Genomic DNA, 25,627 nt, shown 5'->3' on the forward strand with positions numbered 1-25,627 from the left:
AGATCTGGATATGCTTTCTCATCACAAATACGTTGAATAGGCAGGTGACATATTGCTTGATCCCAGAGCTCCTTGTGAGTTGTGTGATGCTTGCATGGTGCCTTGGCTGACAATGAAAGCTTTCCAGTTGATTCCAGTATCTTACTTACTTACTTATCAAACCTTTATTAGGCATTATGCGAATAAAACCATAAAAGAGAAAATAACATATAAAGGCCTTGAAATATATATAAAAGGGCAGCAGTTGGCTACATACATATATATATATATACATATAGAGTCAATGGTTTTCTTTGTTTCTTTGTATCAAGCTGGCTTGTGTAGTGATGCTCAAATTACAAGGGGCCTGGTGGAATCATTCAAAAAATAAAAAATAAAATAACTAAGCCTTACCTTTCAAAGGGTTGGGAAACTTCAGTCCTGGGGGACATTTTTATACCTAGCCTGTGACCTGGATTTTGGTTCTGCTCAACTGATTTCATAGTATCTTGGCAAGAATCCTACAAATGAAATCTTATTTCAAAAGGGTGGTTTGGAATTGTTCCACCTCAACCAGTTCTTAATGATGATGATGGTGGTGAGAAAAGCAAAGTTCATGTTGTTGCCACTTGGTGGCAGCCTGTCAATAGCTTTCTGTATATTCAAATGATGCTCTTGTTCAACAAACTCATAACTGCTGGAGTCTTGGGGTGTGCAGGCATTTGTGTGTGTAGAAATAGCAGACTTTAATAGTATACCTCTGAAGTTCATTGACACGTGAGCTATAGGAAATCTCCAGAATTAGAAAAAAATGGCATCTGAACAGAACATATACCGCTCAGTAAAACATGAATGTTACACCAAACCTCTCTGTAGTCAGAAGAGAGTATCCAGCACAGTAGTCCTTGCATTATGAAACACTCTCCCAGCAGCGGTGAGGCAGATGCCAACACTGTGCGGATTTTGGCGTGCTGTGAAGACGTTTTGATTTCAGCGAGCATTTTAGAAATGTTAATTTTGGGTTAGTCGTGCTTAATGCTCTGACATTTTATCTGTGGCGCATGCCATTCTGTCTTTTGCACATCGTTCTGCTCTCACAGTGGCCAACTGGATTCCTAGGGGAAGCCCACTATAGCATTCCGGTTCTGCTGCATCAGACTCCCTTAATGAAGACCTACGTTGCAAGTAAATAGTAAATAGTGGGATATGTCTGAGCTATGAACTGAGTCCAACTGGGCATACAGCCCTAGAAATAAAATCGTACTGGTTCATACGAAAGCTTCCTTAACCCCTTCACTTCAAAATAATATATATATGAAAGTTGGTGCAAATGTTCTCAGATCCATGTAGAGTAATTTGTGGATGAATCCGAGTTCCCTTCTCCCTCCAGAAGGGAAAAATAACTGAAGAGTAGGCATATGGTATGTCTTTAATGTGATTGGCAGTCCACTGAGGGTAGAGATGGATAAATCTGTCAACTCTGTTTTTTCTCAGTTGCTCGACTTCAAGCTCATCACATTTGCACATCAAGTTGCGATTCTTTTTCAGTAAGTCCTCATGAAAAGTCATCTGCATTTTTAGTGTCCTTGTCTCCTGATATGCACATTGTTGCAAGCAATTTCCCTTAATAAAATGCATTCCCGTATGCTCTTTTGGCTAATATATGCATTTATAGACACGCCCTCCCCTGATACACACATTTTGGACAGTTTTTAAAAAATAAATAGAGGAACAGCCTTCCAGAATTTGGGAAAAGTCCATTTTGGTTCAAGTCTTGTTTTGGGAGCAATATAGACTAGCACTGTGATGCAAAGTATTTTCATCTGCAAAGTGCCCTTGAGCAGTTTCTCATGGCACAATTATTAAAATGTATATCAAAATGTGTTTGGGCAACTACAAATCAGGGAAGCTCATATTAAGATACAAATCAAAGCAAGTTTGTGCCCCATCCCTAACTGAGGGTAATTCTGAAATGGCTGAGTATAATTCCCTTAGGATCCTATACCCTGAATATAGGAAGGATATTAACCAATTAAAAACAGACACATGGTGCGTGTCAAATTATTCTACTCCTATTCCTACAATGCAGGGGGTTGGACTACATGATCCTTGGGGTCCCTTCCAACTCTACAATTCTATTATTCTATTATCTGCTTTGACTTTGCTTAGTGAAGTGATGCCCTTAAAGAAGAGGTGTACTGAAATGGACCTGGACCTAAATCAAAATTTCTCGGCATCTAAGCTAGAACACTTGCATCATGGATGGAAAACCATCTCTTTTGCTCTTTATCAGATGCCAGCAATGGCATTATAGTTCTGAAGGCTATTGAAAGCTCTTTGTTATGAGGTCCAGAACATTTGTACACGTTGGTTCAGATCTGGAGCTCCAAAGGAGCAATATGCTTCCTCTGACTTTACCTGCGTGTCATGTTGGCCAAGCATGTAGGCTACCTTCTCCTGTCATAGCAAGAAAGCAAAGGCTGGCATTGGTTTGTGAGCTCCATTGCTGGATAGCTGTAATGTCCCAATCTTCATTGTATCATTAGCAGTAACAGAGGTAAATGTATGGGGTTAATTGCCTTCCCGGGAGTATTGACAGCCCCCCAGGCTGTAGGATACCATGCAGCAGCCATGGTGCTAAATTACATTATGCTATAAAAATATTGTCAGAATGAAGTATTAGCACAGTCACTCTTGCCTAAACTTTTGATGACTTTTGGAGGACTGATCCAGCCCACTATTTAAATAGCAAAATGAAATGTGGCGTTCAAAACTGACATGTAATCAGCCTTCTTATTTCATGCTGTTGCTATCGGTTTCCTTGTTGCACTGACATTCCAAGAAGAGCTTTCGCTGCCTCAGAAATGTCAGTCATCATCAGAGCTTGTTATATTTTCACCGTAGGTGGTATTTTATCCACAAATAGTCTTATTTCCTTCAAAGAAACCCATCCTCCCCAACTCAGGTCAACATTACTAATCTGGTGACACAATTGGGTTCCCAAACTGTGGCTAATAAGCCATTTTACTATTTTTTATTGTTTTTCAGTTGGGGAGAAATTGGGATTCTCCTCCTGCTTCTACAATGAGAGCTAATGTGCTGCCCCCTCCCCTCGCAGAGCTACAATTCCCAGAACTTACTGGGAAGAGGGATCTACTGTTAACCACTCTGGGAATTGTAGTTCTGTGAGGGGAATAGGGAGTCTCCTAACAACTCTCAGCACCCTTAGCAAACTACACTTCCCAGGATTCTTTGAGGGAAAGCCCTGACTGTTCAAAGTGGTACAATTCTGCTTTGAATGTACAGTGCAGATGGGCCTCTAGTTAGACCAGGGGCCAGCAAACTTTTTAAGCAGGGGGCTGGCTCACACCTTGTGGGGGGCCGGACTATATTTTTTGGGTGGGAAAGGACAAATTCCTATGCCCCACAAATAACCCAGAGATGCATTTTAAATAAAAGCACATATTCTGTTGTTGTTGTTTAGTCATGTCCGACTCTTTGTGACCCCATGGACCAGAGCACGCCAGGCACTCCTGTCTTCCCCTGCCTCCCGCAGTTTGGTCAAACTCATGTTTGTAGCTTCAAGAACACTGTCCAACCATCTCGTCCTTTGTCGTCCCCTTCTCCTTGTGCCCTCAACCTTTCCCAACATCAGGGTTTTTTCCAGGGAGTCTTCTCTTCTCAGAAGGTGGCCAAAGTACTGGAGCCTCAGCTTCATGATCTGTCCTTCCAGTGAGCACTCAGGGCTGATTTCCTTGCACACTTTCTACTCATGTAAAAACACCACGCAGGCCCCACAAATAACCCAGAGATGCATTTTAAATAAAAGGACACATTCTACTCATGTAAAAACATGCTGATTCCCGGACTGTCCACGGGCCAGATTTAGAAGGAGATTGAACTGGATCTGGCCCCCAGGCCTTAGTTTGCCTACCCATGAGCTAGACCTTACCTGAAGGACAGCTTTCAAAGAATATTGTAGACAATCTGGAATAAGTTCCAAGGATGGCCGAGCAGTATGGAAAACAAGTTGTAGCAGGAAACATTGAAGAAACTGGGTAAGTTTTGCCTGGAGAAGAGCAGACTGAAGGGGTATATTGTACAGATATCTGAAGGGCTGTCCCATAACAGCCCACAAGTCAGGGCTTGGTCTCAAGTGCTTAAATTACAGGAAGGTAAATTTTTGGAGCGACTTTTAGGAGCAACTTCATAATGGTAAGAAAAAGTTAGACAGTGAAACTCTCCCTGGAGGTTTTCAATCAGAGACTATTGGAGATGCTCTGGATTTTCAGAGACTAAGGCTTAATCCAGACCATTTAATCCAGACCTGCCTTTGGATTAATAGAGAGTATTGAGAATGCTCTGGGTTTTATCTTTGGATTTTCAGCACTGAGCAGAGAGTTGGTGATTTACTCTACAATTCTATGAAAAAAGTTGGGGATTTGGGTGTGTGATAATATAAAAATTTGCTGCAGACATCCGTAACCCTGAAGAGGCAACAGACATACACCGGCACATTGGCCTATGAACACAGACCAATCTTAATTGAGTTTTGACCCAGTTTGAACAGCATTCTATGAAATGCGAAATGAATGAAGGAAAGGAGCCTTGTGCAGGAAATATATTGCATGAATCAGCCAACCAGAAATACCACTTCCCATATTGCTAAGGAGAATATACAACAGGTGCCTCAGTTCATAGACACTGTTTCATTTGGAGGGGAATAATTTAAACCATTATTTAAAAGATAAACTTGGAAAGCCTTGGGAACAAATATAATCGCAGAGATGATATCCTTTAGAAAATCCACCTATGAGAGTTTGCAAGAAGCAATTAGACCATTTACAGGTGAAGTTGCAAACAGAATGTGAAACAAAGCTTAATTAAAAACACTGAAATTCTTTTTCCCCCCCCTTTTAAAGCCTCTGTGGGTCAAATCCCAATTTACTTGGGAAATTAAATATGATAAACTGGACCTTGATATGAAAATCTGCCTTATGGGCTCCCTTTTGCAATGTCTTTGCCATCTGGCAGGAAGAATACTTCATCATGAAACATTCATTATGGTTTTTTCCGGCAGCACCTTGAACCCCATTGTGCGAAGCATTGTGCAAGCACAGGGAAAGGGCAAAGCTGTGTTTTCCTCACACACTGACCAAGTTCAATCATATTATTTATTTCCAAAGAAAATGCAAGCATGTGAGAGACACAGTTTGGATGGAATTGGAAAGGAGACAGAGCCCCCTAATAAGAAAAAGGAGACCGAGCCCCCTAATAAGAACAAACCATTATATTTTGAGTGAGGTTCTTGAAAAACCAGGATCTATTATTAGCTACCACTTATATTGCAGTGTCCTAGCAAATGTACATAAATCAAGTCATTACCTCTTCCCAGATGGAGCAGCCTGGTAGGAATGGATGGATCCATCAATTGCATGCTTGTTCATTCATAGGTTTGCTCTATCTCATTTCTGCATTAATCTGTTGGTTTTTTTATTTTTTAAAAAGGTCATATGAAAATCCACGTTTTAATACCTAATTAAATAGGCATTATATCTCAGTGTACAGATTTCTGAAAATATTTTATCCTAAAATGAGCATAACTTTAGGGAGCAACTGGTTGAACTTTTTTTTTTTAAAAAAATACTGCCTTTTCTGAAGGAGCTCAGGATGGAATGATGAGGTTCCCGCATCTCCCCCATGAAGTTGGGTGAAAACATGTGATAAGAGCAAATTTGTGGAAGGCAAGCAGTTCTGGGTCTGGTCAGTGGGTGGCAGACCTTTTCTCAGTTCTGTGAATACTACTCAAGAAGTGTAGGTTGCTCTTCCCATTTTACTGATGGGGGAATTAAGGCAGAGGGAGGTTTGCCCAAATATTTTACCTCCCCCTGGGTTTAAAGATCTGTTTGCAATGCTACAAGAGGAGCTGGAAGGAGGTGGACTACTGTTCAGAAATGACAAGAAGTTCAGCATAGAAGAAACTAGTAAGATGGCTGGTTTGGATCATGGCTCCATTGTGTTGTTTAGTCATTTAGTCGTGTCCGACTCTTCGTGACCCCATGGACCAGAGCACGCCAGGCACTCCTGTCTTCCACTGCCTCCTGCAGTTTGGTCAAACTCATGCTGGTAGCCCTCCATCTTTCCCAGCATCAGGGTCTTTTCCAGGGAGTCTTCTCTTCTCATGAGGTGGCCAAAGTATTGGAGCCTCAGCTTCAGGATCTGTCCTTCCAGTGAGCACTCAGGGCTGATTTCCTTCAGAATGAATAGGTTTGATCTTCTTGCAGTCCATGGGACTCTCAAGAGTCTCCTCCAGCACCATAATTCAAAAGCATCAATTCTTCGGTGATCAGCCTTCTTGATGGTGCAGCTCTCACTTCCATACATCACTACTGGGAAAACCATAGCTTTAACTATACGGACCTTTGTTGGCAAGGTGATGTCTCTGCTTTTTAAGATGCTGATGGCTCCATTAGTAATAGCAAAAGTGAGCATTGAACTTGAGATTCTCAGAAGCAAGCTTCAATTTCCTTGCTGTTGTGTGGCTTTCAGCTTGTGTTCTCTTGAATTCAAGCAGCAGGCTTTGTGCTGGGAGGTTTTTGCTTCTTTCAGATTGTTATAGCACCGGCAGTGTGTTCAGGTATCATTTGGTTCAGGTTTTGCTGCATAAAGTCAGCCATGCATCCTGGCTCTATGCTGACTGACGGGAGCAACTTTGAGAGATGCAAAAACGTCTGTATGCACTCATTTTGGTATTTTCTGTATTCTCTACCAACATTATGAACAGTGAGCATCTCTTTGGATTGCTAACAATTCATGGCAAAGTCAGAACAATATTGGCTCGTTCATTCATGAGACGTCAAGGCTGATAAGGAGAATCAAGGACACCGAGCAGAACAGCCAAGAAGAGGAGAGGAGCCAAATCAAATCAATGAGTTCCTACTGAATTCCAACAGATAAGTCACTCCTAGCAACTAAGTAGGCAGCCTATTGGTATCTTTGCTCTCTATCTTAATAAACTCCCCCCTTGAAATGGCACCTTACACAGCACAGCAGCTTGAGGCAGGGGCGTAGCGTGGGTTTCCGGCACCCAGGGCGGGGCAAGTGTTGCAACCCTTGGTGGACTGGGCAATGGTCAGCATCTTTGCTGGCCAGCATCTAATCAAGGGAGTCTCTTCTTCCTAACTAGCCCCAACCTGGGAGCAGAGATAAGGCAGAGAAACGTGAAACCAGGAGAGAAGCTGTGTTGCCTCGCCCTCCTGTCCTTGCAGCGAGGCACTCTGGGCAATGCCGGTGGCTCTGGCAGTGCTTTCCCGCCTTCTTCTTCCTCCCTCCTCAGTGGACACCCCCCCTTTCCTCTCGGCTGGCCCCAGAGGCGGGGTGTATAAAGACGTCCCTTTGCCAGCCGAGAGGAGGAGGAGAAGGTGCCGCTGCCCCAGCCCTGAAGGTTCAGCCTCGGCATGGCTTACCTCCTCGCAGCTCCAGCCTTGAGTAGGGAGCCTGTTGTGAGGGCACCTGGGTCTGCCACCTCAGGAATCTGTGGATCCTGGCACCCCATGCTACTGTCAGGAGCTCGTCCTACTCTCAAGTAGGACCCTGGCAGAGACACATGCCCGATTGGCATGTTCCCTCCTTCCTGGTTGATCGTTCAGGAGCTTCAAAAGCTTTCTTCAGCCCGAGCATCACAGCGACTGATGCCAACAGACATCGGCACACTTAGGGATCCACAGAGTCTTCGCAGCTTGGGTAACAGACCTCAGCAACTCAGCATTTTGGCTAATCTACTTTATTTACATATAAACACACACGGAGCACTGCAACATGGCTCCCTCTCTCTCTAGCATCAGACAGCAAAGAGAAAAAACTAAGGACAATAGTCTCACTTCAGGAACACAGTAACACAAACATCCTGTCTCCGTCGCTTCCCACTCTGTCAAAATATACACCGTCCTGTGATAGACAAAAATCCCATGACTGCAATCCTGGAGCAGGAATTCTAACAGCTACGCCACTGGCTTGAGATTCCACCTTTCACTACTAATCAAAAAACTGAATTCATACTATGCGGGATCAACTCTAGAACTGTCTCTGTATACTGTATACTCAACAAAGACTTACATAACTCCAACTGATTCCTCAGGAGTAGAGAATTTGCTTTGCATTCAGAAGGTCCCAGATTCGATCTCTGGCATCTCCATGTGCAGCTAGAAGAGACTCCTGCCTGAAAACAGGGCTGACAATGCTCAGCTAGATGGACCAATGATTTGACTCAGTATAGGGCATGTTCCCATGGTCCAATGACCATTTGTGTGGTTGTTTTTGAATTTATGAGAGCCAGAATGGTGTAGTGATTAGTGTGTTGGGAGGCCAGGATTCATATCACACTCAGCCATCATTCACCAGGTGACCATGGGCCAGTCACTGTCTCTCAGCCTAACCTACCTCACAGAGTAGTTGTGAAGATGAGAGGGGGATGGGAAGAACGATGGTGTCCCACACTGAGATCCTTGGAAGAAAGGTGGGATAGAAATGTAATGATAAATAAAATAAGATAATCTGGTGCCAAAAGCAAATCACCCACTCTAGAAAGTGACTTACTTCTATAAGTTCACTCACAGGTTTATTAGTCAACCCAAATAAAGCTGGCTGAATACTATCTTGTTCTGTGTTACTAATGTTCAAATGCTGCTGGCTTAATTTATAACTCGGTGGTGAAATGAATAGTTAATTTGAGGGGAAACGGCTTCATACTTTTTTGCTTATTTGCAGTCTCCAAAATCTCTTGCTTGTAATTCCCTAGTGAGACTGCAAAGCTACAGAAAAGAACTCTAATTGCATCTGATGCTGGAGGTTGAGGCTGAGCAAGAAGACTTCCATCATCTGATTTTAAGGAAAAGAGGTTCTGTCCTCTACTACCCTCTTTTTGCTTTTTCTGGTTTTACATCTATGCAGTAGATCTCACTCTCCCATTTTGAAGGCTCTCTTCGGACTTATCCAAACCGGTTTGTCCCAGCGCTTTCCTCCCGGGAAAGCCGATCTTTAGCACTGAATCTAAACCATAATTGCTGTTTGTTCTATCGCTAAATAGAGCATTTTCCGGGGGAAGAGTTGGCGCAAAGGCAAAACCACTCAGACTCGTGCCTCGAAAGCATGAGACAAACAGAAAACCGTTCTGCCCTGTGTTTTCTAGGCATGGGATGAGTGGAAGTGGGGATGAGTCCTCAGTTGAGAGTCACACCATGAAGCTAAATACAGCACCTTGAATGACCTGTTATCAACAACAGAGAGTGACTTGTAACCTGTTTACGGAGTATTCATACCGATTAGTTTTCAGGAAGGTTAGACCACATTTGGCTATTCAATAAGCGTTAATTCTCATTTGTTTGTGGTGAGGTTAGAATACATTGTATTAAAGCACGTGTTATCCTACATCTTCCAGTGGATTTCCCCATCAATTTCCTTATCACAAAAGTCCTATATTTGGGGGAAAGTGGGCTTTTTTTGACTGATTAAAAGGTATAGGTAAAGGACCCCTGACAGTTAAGTCCAGTCGCGAATGACTCTGGGGTTGCGGCGCTCATCTCACTTTACTGGCCAAGGGAGCTGATGTTTGTCTGAGATAGTTTTTTCTGGGTCATGTGGCCAGCATGACTAAGCCGCTTCTGGCGAACCAGAGCAGCTCACGGAAACATCGTTTACCTTACCGTCATAGCGGTATCTATTTATCTACTTGCACTGACGTGCTTTAGAACTACTAGCTTGGCAGGAGCTGGGACCAAGCAACGGGAGCTCACCCAGTCGCGGGGATTCAAACCGCTGACCTTCCAATCGGCAAGCCCCAAAGGCTCAGTGGTTTAGACCACAGCGCCACCTGTGTCCCTGCACAAAAAAACCACAATGTCCTTTGAGCTGGAAACGAACCAGTGATTATTTAATTTCTATTCCACTTAACTGGTGCCAAATGTATTGCTCTGCTTTCCTTTGGACCATATGAGGGAGACCGAAGATGTGTGTGTGTCTTGTTATTTGGGCAGCCCAGGATCTCAATGCACACTGCCCAGGTTGGCGCATCAGTGCTGATAACACAGCTGTTTGACTTCACCCCCAGAATAATACTCCTTTGTCTCTTGAGACAGACGGATGCCAACCACCACCACCTAATATATTAAAAATATCTCTAAGCTATGTACAGAAAATCTGTGTGCTTGCTTGCTTAACAGCTGTTGGGAACTTCAAGGTCCCTGCTCTCCGTTCTTATGGTCTTTGTACTGGCCCTGGAGACTCCAATAGAGAGCATTCCATGTCAAGAATGGCTACTCTATCAAATGACACGGCAGGAGTTACACGGAGAAGGGCCTTTTCACTGGTGGTGCCCATTGTATGCCTTGCTCTTCCCAAACCTTCTTTCTTTTGGCCTGTATTTTGGAGTTTTATAATTTAGGAAGACTTTGGAAGAACTGGTTGACAAGTTTCATCAGTTGCTGACATATGAGTGAATTTTATTTGCTGCTATTCTGGGTTTCTGGTGCACCAGGGTTTACACCAGCATAATAGGATGCCAGAAGGTATACAATTTATGAGCTTTCTCCATTATCTGCACAGCAGGGGGTGTTTAGTCAACAGTGCAAAGGCTGAGCTGAAGCATTCCCTGCTGGTTACCTGCTTTTGATGGGCAGGCCCAAGGTGAATGGTACTTCCTCAGGCTGCCCACAGCTGTGTCCCATTCAGCTCTCCACACCCAGTTCCAGGTACGGCAGGTTTGTTGCACAAGACCTCCCAACCAACGATAAGTGCACAACTTGAATTAGCCAGCACATGATTGAATCCTGCCTGAAAATAGCAATGATCTGGAAGTGCCCTAGATGTGAGATAGTGAGGACTACTGTGTATTTTTTAATGAATTGTAGGGTTTCTGTTGGTTTATATTGTGGTTGCTGCCTTGATTCCAGAAAAGCAACTCATAAGTATTGAAGCAGACCAACAAATGTACATGGAATGATAAAGTTTTCTGGAAAAGCCGGCTCTTGTTGAAACTCCCACGATTCAGGGCTTTGATCCATGTTGCACCTTACTTCTGACAGTAGCAGCTTTCCCCATTTGTAGTTTTCCGCTCCCAGCATGGAACTAGGATAATAAGAGGCAACGTGGGACATCTCTGCTAGGGAAGGAAAGTAGCTCTGTGGATTAGAGCCTGACTACGACGGCTTCATGCTGGCGCCTGTAGAATCAGCAGCGCCTAGTGCCTGAAATTGCAGAGGTGCTTTTCAAAGCCTCTCTCTTGTTAGGCAAGCCCATAGCAACAGCCTCATTCATGCTAACTGAAACAGCTAAACTCCGAAAATCAAATTCATTTCTGGTTCCACAGGCACTTCGGTCTAGAGATGGGATAAACAGTTTAAAAATTATTTTTAAAATCCACTTAAAGCTACAGGACAAAAATAAGATAATCTGGGGGAAATTCTGCTTGTGGTGCTGCATCCTTCAGAATATTATAGGCTGGTAACCGAAAACCAGGCATTTTCTGCTATTGCCCTGTATTACAGAATGCTCTTCCCTCATCCATATGTGAAGCAGGAATCATGAGTAGCTTTGGATATTACGGTATATTACCCAGGCTTTCCCTGACCAATAATATCAACCCCCCTTTTTTAATTTGTTTGAATTCCTTGAAATTTTATTTGTCTTTATATGCTTTGGAGCTACTGTTTTTACTGGGGCACAGCATTTACCCTGCCCCAGGAACCAGCAACCCACACTATGCCACTGTACAGTATTGTATGTTACTGTCATATTTTTAGATGGGCTATTTTTATAGTGTTATTGTTTGCCCCCCCCTTTTTTTGCTTTTTTGTAAACCACTTGGAGACTGTTTTTGGTATTAAGCAGTAGATAATTATATGAAATAATATGACAGATTAAGGTAGGTAGCCATGTTAATCTGACGCAATCAAAATAAATTAAAAATTAAAAAATTGTCCAGTAGCACCTTAGAGACCAACTAAGTTTGTTCTGGTTGTAAGCTTTCGTGTGCATGCACACTTCTTCAGATTATATTACCCATGGTCTCTAAGGTGCTACTGGGCAATTTTTTAATTTTTTAAAATTTAAATAATATGCCAGTGTACCTGGGAGAAAATCCTACTACTGGCACTTGTATGGAGTCTGAAGTTGATCATCAAAGTTGACGACTGATTTAAACAAAACATTGTTGTATACATTTCTGACATTCAGTTTTAGAAGAGGCCTCTAGAGATATGTATTTGTGCTTAGATTTTGCAAAAATGTGTGAAATCATTGGGAAAACTCAAAAAATTTTGGCGAGTTAAGATTTTATCCACACAAAACAAAACTGGGTATTTGTTCCAGATTCTGTCACAGGTTTGGCCTGGCTCTACTTAAGTTAATAGAACCAGGGAGACTTGTGCCAGCAAAAGCTGGTGGCACACAGGTGACTGGGCAATTAGTATTTGCGATGAAAGGGCAATGCCTTTGGGAAATGTCAAAGCATCCCCATTTTGCTTTTCCCATTAATCGGGTTAGAATCTCAGGCTTGACAAGCTGAAAGTGGAGTGGCTGCAATTACATTGGAGTAGCCGGACTGTGCCTTTATCTTTGCAAGTGCACGTTGCGAAGGGAGATCGAGCTGGGAATCAGACGTTTGCCAAGAAAGTAAGAGAGTTGGGCAAGATAATTAAGAGGGAGACAGAAAAGCTGCCTGATGAAAGGAGCTGGGGGGTGGGGGTAGATATCAGGAATATTTTCACTACCCATCAATTTAAACTCATCGACTAATCAATCAATGGCCTTTTAACTAATTAAATGATAGCATACTGGGTTTAAAAAAAAACACCATTTAGTACACCACCCAGAAGCCTATTTTAGCATTAAAAGGTATATAAATTAATGATGCTGGTGATGATTCAGGGCACAGCCATATACTGCAGATACTATAAGTCACAATTGTTGCCTGAAATAGATTGTGTTTCTATTTAGAGTTTAGTAATTCTTTTTTTAAACTATTCCGCATGTCTTTAAAAAACTTTTATAGATGACACAAATCCAAGAAGAAAAAGGAAAGGGTATACAGGATCCCACCCACTAGCAATTCTTTCTAAATGTGCATCTATCCATAAATATTAACATGTGCACATTTTATGTACATGTTTGCCAACTGGTGGCCTCAGTTTCAGTAATGGATCTGGCCACCTAATCAGGCCTTGGATCGATTTGGACAGGTCCTGTGAACGGGTTCTGCTCCCAAGGTACCGTATATCAGGCTGACAATTGGGGTGGGGGAGAGAAGGAGGGACGAGGAGAAGGAGGGGCAATGAAGCCTGGCAGGATAGTATTTGGCAGGCCTGACATATCAGGCAAAATTGTGCTGGACGGGTTGATCACGCGGGCCAAAATGCAGGAGTCGGGCCCTTGCCCCATGCAGCACTCTTGCTGAGATCTGCCCCTGTTCTCGCGAGTTCGTTGGCTGCTTTCATCCATCAGCTGCATGCAAGCATTGCAGGCTGAGTTCCTTTTTTATTTTTATTTTTTTCTGTTACAAATTTTTCACATTCATACATTAACCAATACAACCATAACATTAATCACTGACTTCCCTTCCCCGCCCCTTCCACAGTTCATTTTAGTTATCTATTACTGCAGCATATTCTAATTACTCCATATTTTCCCCTCTGTCTCATATTATACTGCTGAAGTTACTCCAATGTTTTAACCTGTTCACAATAATTCTTCAGATATTCTACAAACATTTTCCAATCTTCCTTGTAAACTCTTTCTTCCTGCTCTCTTATTCTTTTACTAGGTTTGCTAATTCTACATACTCCATCAGTTTCATCTGCCCGTCCTCGCTCGTTGGTACTGTTCCCCCATTTCTGAGCATATAGCATTTGGGCTCCCATAGTTGCATAGAGAAACAAGTTCTTTTGATCTCTGGGGACATCTGACCCTATCATTCCTAGAAGAAAGGCTTCTGGTCTTTTTACAAAAGACCTTTTATACATTTTTTTCATTTCATTATATATCACCCCCCCCCCCCAGAAGTCTTTAGCTAATTTACATGTCCACCATGAGGGCTGAGTTCCTGATCACTGGGCTTTGGTGGTGATTCCCTGGATGCTGAGGAGAATGGCTGCCATTTTGGGATTCTCTGAGCTATGTGTCTTCCTTTCCTCTCCTGTGCTGAGTATGTATAGAAAGGACAGGGGACCTATGACCCTCCATGTGCTATTGGACTACAGCTGCCATCATCCTGACAATTGGCTATGTTGGCTGGGGCTGATAGGAGCTGGTGTCCAACCACACATGGAGGACCACACATTTCTAACATATAGGAAAGTGTGGCTATTCCTCCACCTGTTGTATCAGCCTGCACCTCCCATAACTGGAGTACCAGCTTCCTTGACCCAGTTTGAATGGGTTTGGAGGAAATTCAAGTTGGCTCTCAGACTGTAATATAAAATGTCAGTCTAGGCATTCACACCTGGGTCCCACGAGGAGCTTAATGAAGGCACATCAACCAGTACTTCTGAGTCAGATCTATAAATGACGAAGAACAATATGCTTGGTTCTATGTTGCAGTTTACAACCCTTGATGCATTTCAGCAGCAAGTACCGTCTGCTGAAATTGCCTGGAGGCCTCAGTGAAAAGATCTGCCACAGTAGGTTGGTGTCAGGTTACAAAGTACATTTGCTACTAAGGGCTTGTGCACACAAAATTTAATGTTTTCCTCCTCTACTTTTCAAAAAACAATCACGCCCCATCATGCCCAAGGGTGTCTAAATCCCCAGTCCTTATATCCCATATAAACTTTGAAATTAACTCTCTGATTCTGTAACTGGCGAGGGCCAAGTTGTCCACTCTTCTCACCCCACAGAAACCACTTCCAACAGGAAGGAAACTAAAAATGGGAGAATGAAGGCATACAATGTGGCTTATTATGCAGATGCTAACCCATGAAAAATTCCCCACACTGTCTCGTGGGGCTGATGACAAGTATGTGACATCTTTTTCTCACTCTGGCAGTGATTCACATCAACAGCAACTCAAGACATGAACATTCTGGAGCGGTGTGGACTAGGGCACTTTCTGTAGGACTCTCTCCACTGCCCTACCATGACCCAGAGCTCAACCTCCTCATCTTCAGAGGAAAAGACCATGGATTCAGAGGAGGAGAATATGCCATCTGGACCAGTCTTTGAGATCCCAGCCTCCTCAGAAGTTCCAGCACCAGAAGAGCCCCTACACTGCTAGTATCTTTCCGGTCTGAAGCATTCATGATGCCATCTTCAGACTCCGAGGATCCAAAGCTATCTTCTCCCGGGTGCTGAGGGGAAAAATAATTTGTGTATGCACTATCAGTGTGAGAAACACATCATTAGAGATCTGAAATCTGACACTTTTGTTTGTTGGTCTTCCATATATGTCACAACACATTCTTGTCAAGATAATACCTGTTCTAGCACATCCTGGAAGAGAAAAGAGAGTTTTGTGTGTCTCCCCGAGGGAAATGAAAAGCTGTGGAGAATGTAACCAGTCCAACATAGCTATTATGAGTACTCTTTCTACCACAGAACATCTTTTGTGACTGGGTTGCTGTTATGAAATATAAAGAAGCAACTGAAGAAGATAATCTATAATGGCAAATAGGGTGCTGTCCCACCAACTGCAGTTTTTTAACTTATATTGGGCAAAAGATCACAAGTCTTTTAATCAGCATATAAACAGTAGTTCCCAAGCCGGTGTTCTTGAGCCTTGGGGGTTTGGACTACAATTCCCATTGTTCTTAGACAGCTTAGCCACTGCACTAGGCATGGAAAGATCTCTTGTGCTACCTGATGGGCGAGACCAACTAACGCACCAGGGGGCCTTATGCACACATGGTGAGATCTAGCAGGAATCTGCAAACTCTGGTGAAGTCTCTGGGGAGGATCAGTTCCACAGAACTGTTTATGGAGCAAGACTCTTGGACCAGCAACTCTTCTCCCTTCTCAAAGCAGGCCTTTCAGGAAGGTGAGGGGGATGGTTAATGGCTGATTCTAATTCTGATCCCCTCCGCAGTGTGTAGATGACTTGCTGAGAAACTCATCTCCCTGTGTTGTTTGGAAGTTCATAAGTCACAAATCACCAAGCCTGGTGAGGGTATCAGTGTGTCATCTGAAGAATGTCAGAAGTGCAACTCTATTACGTTAAGGGAAAATTAACTTGCCCATTTATATTAGGCAGCTAGTTCAAAGCACAGAGGATAGAAATGTGTTCAGTGAACCACAACTTCTGAGATGCATTACATAATCCTCTATGGACCGTATATCACAATTGGAAGGGGGAGAATACTGAAAACACACAGGCCGCATGAGCAGAGGCTTAAAAAAAAAAAGCAGAATGTTAATCACAAATTTGGCATGCATAGGACTTTAAATTACCTGGGTCATTATAACCTTATTTCTTCCATCCAGTATAACAAGGGGCTTTTAAGTGAATGTTTTGTGATGATGATGGTGCTCTGATTATTTCTGGCAGAAAAAGAAGAAGCAGTGAGCTGCTTTTGCCTCTGATGAAGCTGCCTGTTGGTTGGGACTTTGGGACGATTGGCTTATTGAAGACTGCAGGCGCTTATGCTAAGAATAAAAGAAAAATGAGGTGTGCTTTCAAAGTCAATAGATACCCTCTCAGTACTCGCAAAAGTCTGTACCCTGCTTAGTGTGCGAATTGTACAAGCATGTCATCATGGTCTGGATTTATGGCTCAATGCTTAGGACAAGAATGGGGAACATGAGCCCCTCCAGCTGTTGATGGATTCCCAACTTCCACCAGCCCAAGTTGGCACAGCCAATGCTTTTTAGGCATGGTATTAATTCTTTGCAAATGGGAATCAATAGCAGACAATTGGGTTATGAAACGTTCGCCAGCCGGGCAATTATTTGTTTGTTCATTCATTCATGGAAGCATTTCTAACCTGCCTTTCAGCTGAAAAAAACTGCCAGAAGGACTTAGCAAAGGTAAAGGGACCGCTGACCGTTAGGTCCAGTCACGGACGACTCTGGGGTTGCAGCGCTCATCTCGCTTTTTTGGCCAAGGGAGCTGGCATACAGCTTCCGGGTCATGTGGCCAGCATGACTAAGCTGCTTCTGGCAAACCAGAGCAGCGCACGGAAATGCCTTTTACCTTCCCGCCGGAGTGGTACCTATTTATCTACTTGCACTTTGATGTGCTTTCGAGCTGCTAGGTTGGCAGGAGCAGGGACCAAGCAACAGGAGCTCACCCCGTCGTGGGAATTCGAACCTCCAACCTTCTGATCGGCAAGCCCTAGGCTCTGTGGTTTAGACCACAGTGCCACCCGTGTCCCTGCCAGAAGGACTTACATAAAGTTAATAAAAGAAGACAGTTTCCAGTCAAAAGAGACATAACACAAAAGAAAATAGGAAGAGGAGGGAAAAGAGAAACAAGCAAGCTTAGGCAATAATTCTTAAAGACTAATTCCTAAAGAATTAGACAATAATTCTTAAAATTCTTAAACAAGTTAATTTCCATATTCACATGCAACAACAAGCCATAGTTTGCTTTGGGCATATTTGTGGATTGTTATGGAGCAGCTAACCATGGTCACAAGTTAAGATGTAATGGAGGCCAAGGCTTCCTGGTTTGTTTGTCCTGCTTGAGCCAAAGAATGAATGAAGTGGCAGCAATTGGACAGCGTGCACCAGCATGCTGCATGTTGATAGCAGATCCTGACTAAACATTAGGAAGAACATTTCTGATAAGAAGAGCTGGCTGATAGTGAAACAGGCTCCCTCAGAAGGTGGTGGGTTCTCTATCATTGGAGGCTTTTAAGCAGAGATTGGATGGTCATCTGCCATGGATGCTTTGGTTTGGATTCCTGCATTGCAGTGGGTTAGACTAGATGACTCTTGAGGTCCCTTCCAACTCCACGTTTCTGTGATTCTATGGTAAAACTCTGGCTTATTGTTATGAGACCACTCTTTACAAGGAGTGGCTTGCCCGATGGGACTGAGCCACAGCAATGGCCACTTACCAAGAGGGTCAGAGGTGAGATGGCAGTAATGTTGGGGCTGCGTGGTCTCTTGGGCAAGAGTACTGATTCGGCTTCCTTGTCTCTCAGCTCCCATCTTGATAAGACACTGAACTGAAAAGCCTGCCAAAAAGTTGCTGATCAAACTTGTACTCGGTTGTGGTTCTATTTCAATCTGTATTTGTTGCCTCGTGTCTTCATTCTGTCCATACAAGTCAAGGAAAGAAAGGGGACGCAAGTAGCTAGACATATTTAAGTTTTGTTTCTGATGAGGATGAGCTTAAGCCACGGGCATAGATGGGTTTAAAGAGTGCTGTTGCCACTTCAACACACACTTTATTTTATCTTAAATATGCTGTGCACGGCTTACATCGAATCACTCTGTAAATCCAGATTTGTGTGTGGGGGGGAAAGAAATTATTATTATTATTAATTCAATTTATATACCACGCTTTGTCAAAAGATCCCAGGGTGGTGTACAGCGTTAAGAACACCTTTTCTGGAGGATCAACAGTAAAAAGAAAGAATAGAAAGAAAGAAAAAGATGCAATGTCATCCGGCTGATCTCTGAACCCATTTGTTGTGATTTGAGGAACCGTCTCTGGACCTTGAATAGTAGGATAGGTTCTGAAGCTAAGCTTTGGTGTAAAAGGTAAAGGTAAAGGGACCCCTGACCATTAGGTCCAGTTGTGGCCGACTCTGGGGTTGCGGCGCTCATCTCGCTTTATTGGCCAAGGGAGCCAGCTTCCGGGTCATGTGGCCAGCATGACTAAGCCGCTTCTGGAGAACCAGAGCAGCACACGGAAATGCCGTTTACCTTCCCACCGGAGTGGTACCTATTTATCTACTTGCACTTTGATGTGCTTTCAAACTGCTAGGTTGGCAGGAGCAGGGACCGAGCAACGGGAACTCACCCCGTCGCAGGGATTCAAACCGCCAACCTTCTGATCAGCAAGTCCTAGGCTCAGTAGTTTAACCCACAGCTCCACCTGCACCCCTAAGCTTTGGTGTATTCCAACTCAAATTAAGCCCCATTCCTGGCTATAGTGCAGAACCAGAGTTCCACAGATCACAACAAGCAGAGGGGGCTCAAGACAGGTAGAGCTTTTCCATCTAGGTTGACATTTCATCAAGCTTTTCAAAATGCATTAATATATGGATAGGGAACCTGTGGCCTTTTGAGGTATTGCTGGACTTCAACTCCCATCATCCCGGACTATTGGCTGGCATTGATGGAAAAAGGAGCCCCAGTCGCACCCTCAAAGCCGCAAAGTTCCTGCTTTAATGCTTCCACAGAGCACTCCAATTCCAACCATGTATGGCATTTTGTTTTGTTTTGTTTTTTGCAGCTGGCAAGCCCTGCTGTAATTTCAGAGACGTTATTATTACGGGCTACAGTGTAATGGAATGTTTCGGGGATTTTGTTCCCTGGTAGTTTGCAGAGAATTCGATTGTGTGCCGTCATTAGGCGTGCAGCGCAAAGGTGGGGAAACTCCTTGCAAAGGACCCAAGGCACAGGCGTGCTCTGCATAAATGTGTGTTGCTTTCTTACTTTATATCCGATGATTGATAAGGTGAATCGCAACACCGCCTTTGTGTTTGCGTACCACGCCTATTCCATACACCTCCAGCCAGCTCATGAACAACTGATTCACAAATTATAGTCCCTCGCTGGCACTCTGCCACGGCAATCGTATAGGAACAATTTATTGCTGTGTCTTTTCCAATCTCATAACAAAACCAGGCATAGCAAGGAGCTTGTCCAACTCATGTTGAAAGTAATTGGGCCTTTGCCACTGATTTTGTTTAACCAGAGCAAGGTGGGAAACGGCGCTGATCTTATTTAGTTTGCCTCCTCCTGGTGAAATATTTTGTGTGGGTGGGTGTTGCATCATGTCATCTTATTGTGTACTTTCTCTCACCTGCTGGCTGCTGTGATGGTCATAATTCCTAATGCTGTACAGCTGGCAGAGAGAGAAAAAGCAAGCGGGTCGTCATAAAGTCACATTTGCTTGTCATAGGTGAGAAATATATATCTTTTGCCCTGTTAGATGGATTTAAAAGGGTAAGTTATGTAGATGGAACAGCATAATATTAAATTACATATTCTACGGGTTAAATGGAACTGTACTGAATTGCATAATATTATATGGGTTTAACTGAAGTGTATTAAATTACATAACATTATGGACTTAGCTATACAGCTGCAAATACAGTGGTACCTCTAGTTACAAACTTAATTTGTTCCGGAGGTCCGTTCTTAACCTGAAACTGTTCTTAACTAGAGGCGTGCTTTTGTTAATGGGGCCTCTTGTTGCCACTGCGCCCCTGGCACATGATATCCGTTCTCATCCTGGGGCAAAGTTCTCAACTCGAGGTAACTCTTCCAAGTTAGCAGAGTTTGTAACCTGAAGCATTTGTAACCTGAGGCGTTTGTAACTTCAGGTACCAAAGTATAACGTTTTAAGTTTTAAGTGTTTTAAGTGTTTTAAGTGCATTATACAAATGTGGCACTAGATGGCGATGGTGAGCTTGTGGCAAATTCAATATATTTTTCAAAAGATTTGTTTTTTATTTGTCTAGAATCCACCTATGAATGGTGATGTTTTCTTACTAGTGAGCTGCCGAAGCTTCCTCAGGCTGTTATAGGGGTTGTTTTGTTTTAAATGGTGCAATGTATTTATATTATTGTTTTTAAAATTCTTGTTTCTTGGAAACCGTCAGGGAACAAGCCGTTAACAAGTCTAATAAATAATAATAGTAAGTGTTACCAGCGGAAAGGTAAACGGCGTTTCCGTGCGCTGCTCTGGTTCGCCAGAAGCGGCTTAGTCATGCTGGCCACATGACCCGGAAGCTGTACGCCGGCTCCCTCGGCCAATAAAGCGAGATGAGTGCCGCAACCCCAGAGTCGGCCATGACTGGACCTAATGGTCAGGGGTCCCTTTACCTTTTAACTACAAAATGGAAGTGGGGTGGGGTGGGGTGGGGAGAAACAGCTCCATCACCTGTGCTGCCTGGTGGGTGCCCTGTAAGGCTTAGGTGGTAGCTCATTCCTCTGGCGCAGACTCCCTCCCTCCCTGACTTCCGTAGGATTGCTCTCCCTGAAATCTGCACATACTGAATGCTTTTATTATTCAGAGAAAGGCTGCAGAAATCTTCTCTCTCTGCCAGCGCACTGCCCAGATGTGAAATAAATATTTGCAGCTTCTTGACATTTGCCCAAATTCCATTTTACCATTCAAATTCTTAATGACAGGTTTGTAAGTGCAATTTGCATTATGAATGTGACATTTTGTTTCTAACTCCCCGCACTTTCTAGATTAGGGGGCCTGTCATTTTTTAAAAAGAAAAATAGAAATTAGCTGGATGTCGAATATGAAATAAGCTGTCAAATACTAAATAGTTGTAGGGGTGGGTACCAACCATAAAATTTGGGAAGCAGCCTGATCTGTTTCAGAGCCACTCATATCTCTCCATCTCAGCTTGTTATTTGGGACTGAATTAGAATAGATAAAAACCAAACTCTGTTCTCCCCCAACCCTTTCACTATACCAGGGAACCTAAAAATGATAACAGTTCCGCCCGCTCTTTGTAGAAGCATACATATGCAAGCATTGGAGCCCTTCCAAAACTGAGTAAGCCTGTGATTTTAGGCAGATATATTCAGGGGTTTTCATACATGCTGTCAGGGGTTCAGGGAGAGAGGCGCAGATGAGGGAGGAGACAGAGAGCGAGGGGGAAGGATCCCAGGGCGACGAGGAAGAGGATGACAATGACCCGAGGTTGTCCATGAGTCCTTCCAGTGAATCGGAGGATTCCCAAAAGGGAGCCCCCCTGGTCAGGCCAAGGGGAGCCAGAGGGGGAAGCAGTCAGGAGCAGGGGAGCGAAGGGGGAACCCCCAGTGGGAGTTGGAGATCGGGACCGGCTTCTCCGCCGGAACGGAGTGAAGGGGGTGGAGTTACCAGTGTGTCAGACGGAGCAGAGCAGGAAGCAGAGAGGGGAAGGAGATCGGAGCAAGACGTCCTGCCGGAAGGGGCGGAGAGTAGTACTGGGAGCAGTGTAACTGTCGAAAGGAAGGTCAGAAGCAACGTACGCGCGCCAAGTTCAAATGTGGAGGCGCGCGGAAGTGAGGAGAGCCCGGGGGAGGAGCCTGGTCCCAAAGCGCGAAGGAGGGGGGAACAGGCATCAGAGGATTCAGCCTCTGGGGAGTCCCGGAGGGAGGGAACCCAGGGGGGCAGAAAGACCCTGCGGAAAAGGAAGGAGAGGAAGAGGTGGTCCAGCACAAGCCTCTTAAACTGGTGTAGAGGCGGGACTGATTCAAAGGGGACTTCAGCGGTCTAAGCCTAACAGACGTAGGGCCACAGACCTCGGATGTAAAGCTAACAATGTTCTTCAATAAAAGCTTCTGTATATAAGCTGGACTGGACTTTGGTGTCTCGTGAGCTGGCACCTCGGGTGGCCCTGACAGTAAGTCCCCTCTCCAAGAACGCAAAATTTTTTTTTTGCAAAGCTCACGAAGGGTGGCAGCCATGAGTGCGGAGGAACAACTGACAGCACTGAGAAACACAGTTACCGAACTCACCGCTGCGGTCGTTGCATCTCAGAAGAAGAGTGACGAAGCGGAAAAGCGCTGCCAGGACCTGCAAATCAGGTGGGAGCGTGCATGCAGAGAGGGGTTCCCAGGGTCCAGATCGGAGGGAATTGGACTTGGAAGGCGGGGGGGCAGTTTAGTCACCCACTTCGATGGGAACCTGAAGCACTACCCAAGTTTCAGAGCAGACGTCTTATATGCACTGCATTTGCTTCGTAATGACTTTAAAGATGAAGAGGAGAAAGTGGGATTTATTGTGTCTCATTTGCATGGGGACGCTAGAGCGTGGCTGCGTAATTTGTGGCGCGAAGATGGCCCTGCCCGCCGCGATTCTGATGAATTTATTAAAGCGATGGACGCTTGTTTCCAGTCAACCGTGGATCTTGATCTTGCGCGCAGGGAAATGCACGGACTCCGGCAAGGCAAAACCACTGTGCGTCAGTATCATTCCCGATTTTTTGCGTTGCTGACTGTATTAGGCTGGGAAAAGGACTGCAAACCAGTGAGAGATTTGTTCTGGGAGGGTCTCAGCGGCCCCATAAAAGATGAATTAGCCAGGGGTGATAGACCTCAGACCCTGGAGGACGTGGTGCAGAGGGCTCTTGCGATTGGGGTGAGACACGAAGAACGTCCTTGGCACAGTGAAGAAGGACGCCAGGTGCGTGCACCAGCAAGGGCACCTCCTTTTATCCCCAGGGAGTTCGGCCAGGCACATCCCTCGCCTCTGGTGAGGCAGGGGGAGGAACCGATGGAGATTGGTGGCGCTAGGGCTCAGACAGCAGCCAGAGCCCCAACATCCGGTGCAGTAAAGGCGAAGCCTCCTAGAGGGAACAGGAAATGTTACATCTGTGACAGTGCTCAGCACATGGCGAAAGAGTGCCCCCAGAGGCTCCAGAAGCACACTGCAGCTTTAGCAACAGTGGCAGCAGAAGTGCTGCACGAAGAGCAACCTCAGGGAAACGACAGTGCCTGGCTGGAAGCAGAGATGCTGGGGCTCAGCCAGGCGAGTCTGTAGAGCAGTCCCCAGCGCTTTTGCAACACACAGACCCTTTACCACCCAAGCCAGCGGTGCAGCTCACTGCAACACTCCAGTTGCCGAATGGAACCACCCTGGAAGTCCCCATCACAATTGACTCTGGCAGCAACGCGGACTTTGTGGGGGTGCAATTCGTCAAGCAGCATCGCATAGCGCTTCTGCCCGCGACAACGCCCCTGAACGTAGTCACGGTTGATGGCAGGAAATTGCTAGGAGGGCAAGTTGTGCAACAGACGCCTCCCATGGTGATGCGCATTGGAGATCATCGAGAAGTCATTAGCTTCAATGTCACCCACCTGTCAGACACGCCTATAGTATTAGGCATGAGTTGGCTGGAGAGACACAGTCCTGCTGTAGCGTGGTACCAACAGCAGATCACCTTTTGCTCATCGTACTGTGCTCAACATTGCATCCAGTCCAGCCAGGAGGAGGGGGCTGAATAGCAGCTGCAACTCGGCATGGTGCAGGCAGTACCTCGCAAGTACGAAGGATTCTTGGAGGTTTTCTGCGAGAAGGAAGCTGACCAGTTGCCGCCCCACAGGCCTTACGACTGTGCGATCGACCTGTTGCCGGGGGCGCAGCTGCCGACTGCAAAGCTGTATTCCATGTCTGAGGACGAGATGCAAGAACTCAGAGACTTCATAGAGCATAATTTGAAACGCGGATTCATCCGGGAATCTAAAGCAGTGGGGGGCAGTCCTGTGTTTTTTGTGAAGAAGAAAGACACGCCCCAGAAAAGGCTCATTGTGGACTACCGGGCCATCAACTCTATGACCAAGCCCAAGGCCTTTCCCATGCCCAAGATTGACGACCTCCTAGCGACCGTGCGGAAGGGGAAGATCTTCACCAAGTTGGATCTGCGTGGAGCGTACAACCTCATACGTATCCGGGAGGGCGATGAGTGGAAGACGGCCATGTTCACGCCTCTGGGCACGTATGAATACAGAGTTATGCCGTTTGGTCTCCAAAATGGATCTCACGTCTTCCAAGCCTTTATGCATCACGTGCTGGCGGGACTCCTCTACAAGAAGTGTGTGTGCTTCCTCGACGACATCCTGATCTTCTCGGAATCGCCGGAAGCTCATGAGAGAGATGTAAAGGAGGTCCTGCAGAGACTACGGGAACACAGGCTCTACGCCAAGTTAGAGAAATGCCAGTTTGATGTGACGGAGGTGGATTTCCTCGGCTACAAGCTGTCCGACAAGGGGCTGGCCATGGACAGCGTCAAGGTCCGCGCGGTGTTGGACTGGAAGAGCCCACGCAATCGGAAGGAAGTCCAGAGATTCGTCGGGTTCGCCAATTTCTACCGCAAATTCATCAGAGGTTTTGCAAAGGAAACGGCAGCAATCACGGACACTCTCAGTTCCAAGAAGAAGAAGTTCGCTTGGACGGAACAGGCGGAGCGCTCTTTTCGGAAGCTTAAAAGCCTCTTCGCCTCCGAGGAGCAGCTGCTGCACGTGAATCCCGGCAGGCCCATGCGAGTAGAAACCGACGCGTCAGACAGAGCGGTTGGAGCCGTCCTCCTGCAAGAAGATCCGCAAGGGAATTGGAGACCCGGTGCCTTTTACTCCCGGAAGCTCAGCAAGGCGGAGCAAAACTACACTATATGGGACAGGGAGCTGTTGGCCATTCACGCAGCTTTCAAAGCGTGGCGACACTTCCTCATAGGAGCCAAGCACACAGTGCAGGTCCGCACGGACCACAAGAACTTAGAGTATTGGCGCACGGCGAAGCTCCAGAGCCAAAGACACATGCGCTGGGCGGAATTCTTCGCGGATTTCGACTTCAGGATAGAATACATCCCGGGGGATTCCAACGTTATAGCCGATGTGCTCTCCAGGAAACCGCAATATCTCGAGGAAGCAGCACCAGTAGCAGCCAAGCACATTTTCGCACCGCAGGCGTGGGCGTGCGCTGCCATCGCAGTCGACCTGGACGCGGTGCGACGCGCGTTGCAGATGGATCAGTTTGCACAATCCAAGA

General features: G+C 45.2%; 2 protein-coding genes across 6 annotated transcripts in view; one reads left to right on the forward strand and one right to left on the reverse strand.

The window, feature by feature from the left end:
• The window catches only part of LOC309353598 (prostatic acid phosphatase-like), a 220,537-nt gene that overhangs the window by 98,802 nt on the left and 96,108 nt on the right, over positions 1–25,627 (reverse strand). Inside the window, exon 1 of one of the 2 annotated variants that reach the window (XM_081883025.1) lies at positions 18,693–18,909. The exons of the other annotated variant lie outside the window; for it this stretch is intronic. Coding sequence (XP_081739151.1) covers positions 18,693–18,695 — 3 coding nt within the window. The 5' untranslated portion in view covers positions 18,696–18,909. Of the gene's footprint in view, positions 1–18,692; positions 18,910–25,627 lie in introns of those variants that run through there. 2 annotated transcript variants of the gene reach the window in all.
• Positions 1–25,627, forward strand: part of CPNE4 (copine 4) — a 271,371-nt gene that overhangs the window by 17,658 nt on the left and 228,086 nt on the right. The window lies entirely within an intron of this gene.

This window comes from Podarcis melisellensis (genome assembly GCF_964234715.1).
Source record: "Podarcis melisellensis genome assembly, chromosome: 12".
Classification (NCBI taxonomy): Eukaryota; Metazoa; Chordata; class Lepidosauria; order Squamata; family Lacertidae; genus Podarcis; species Podarcis melisellensis.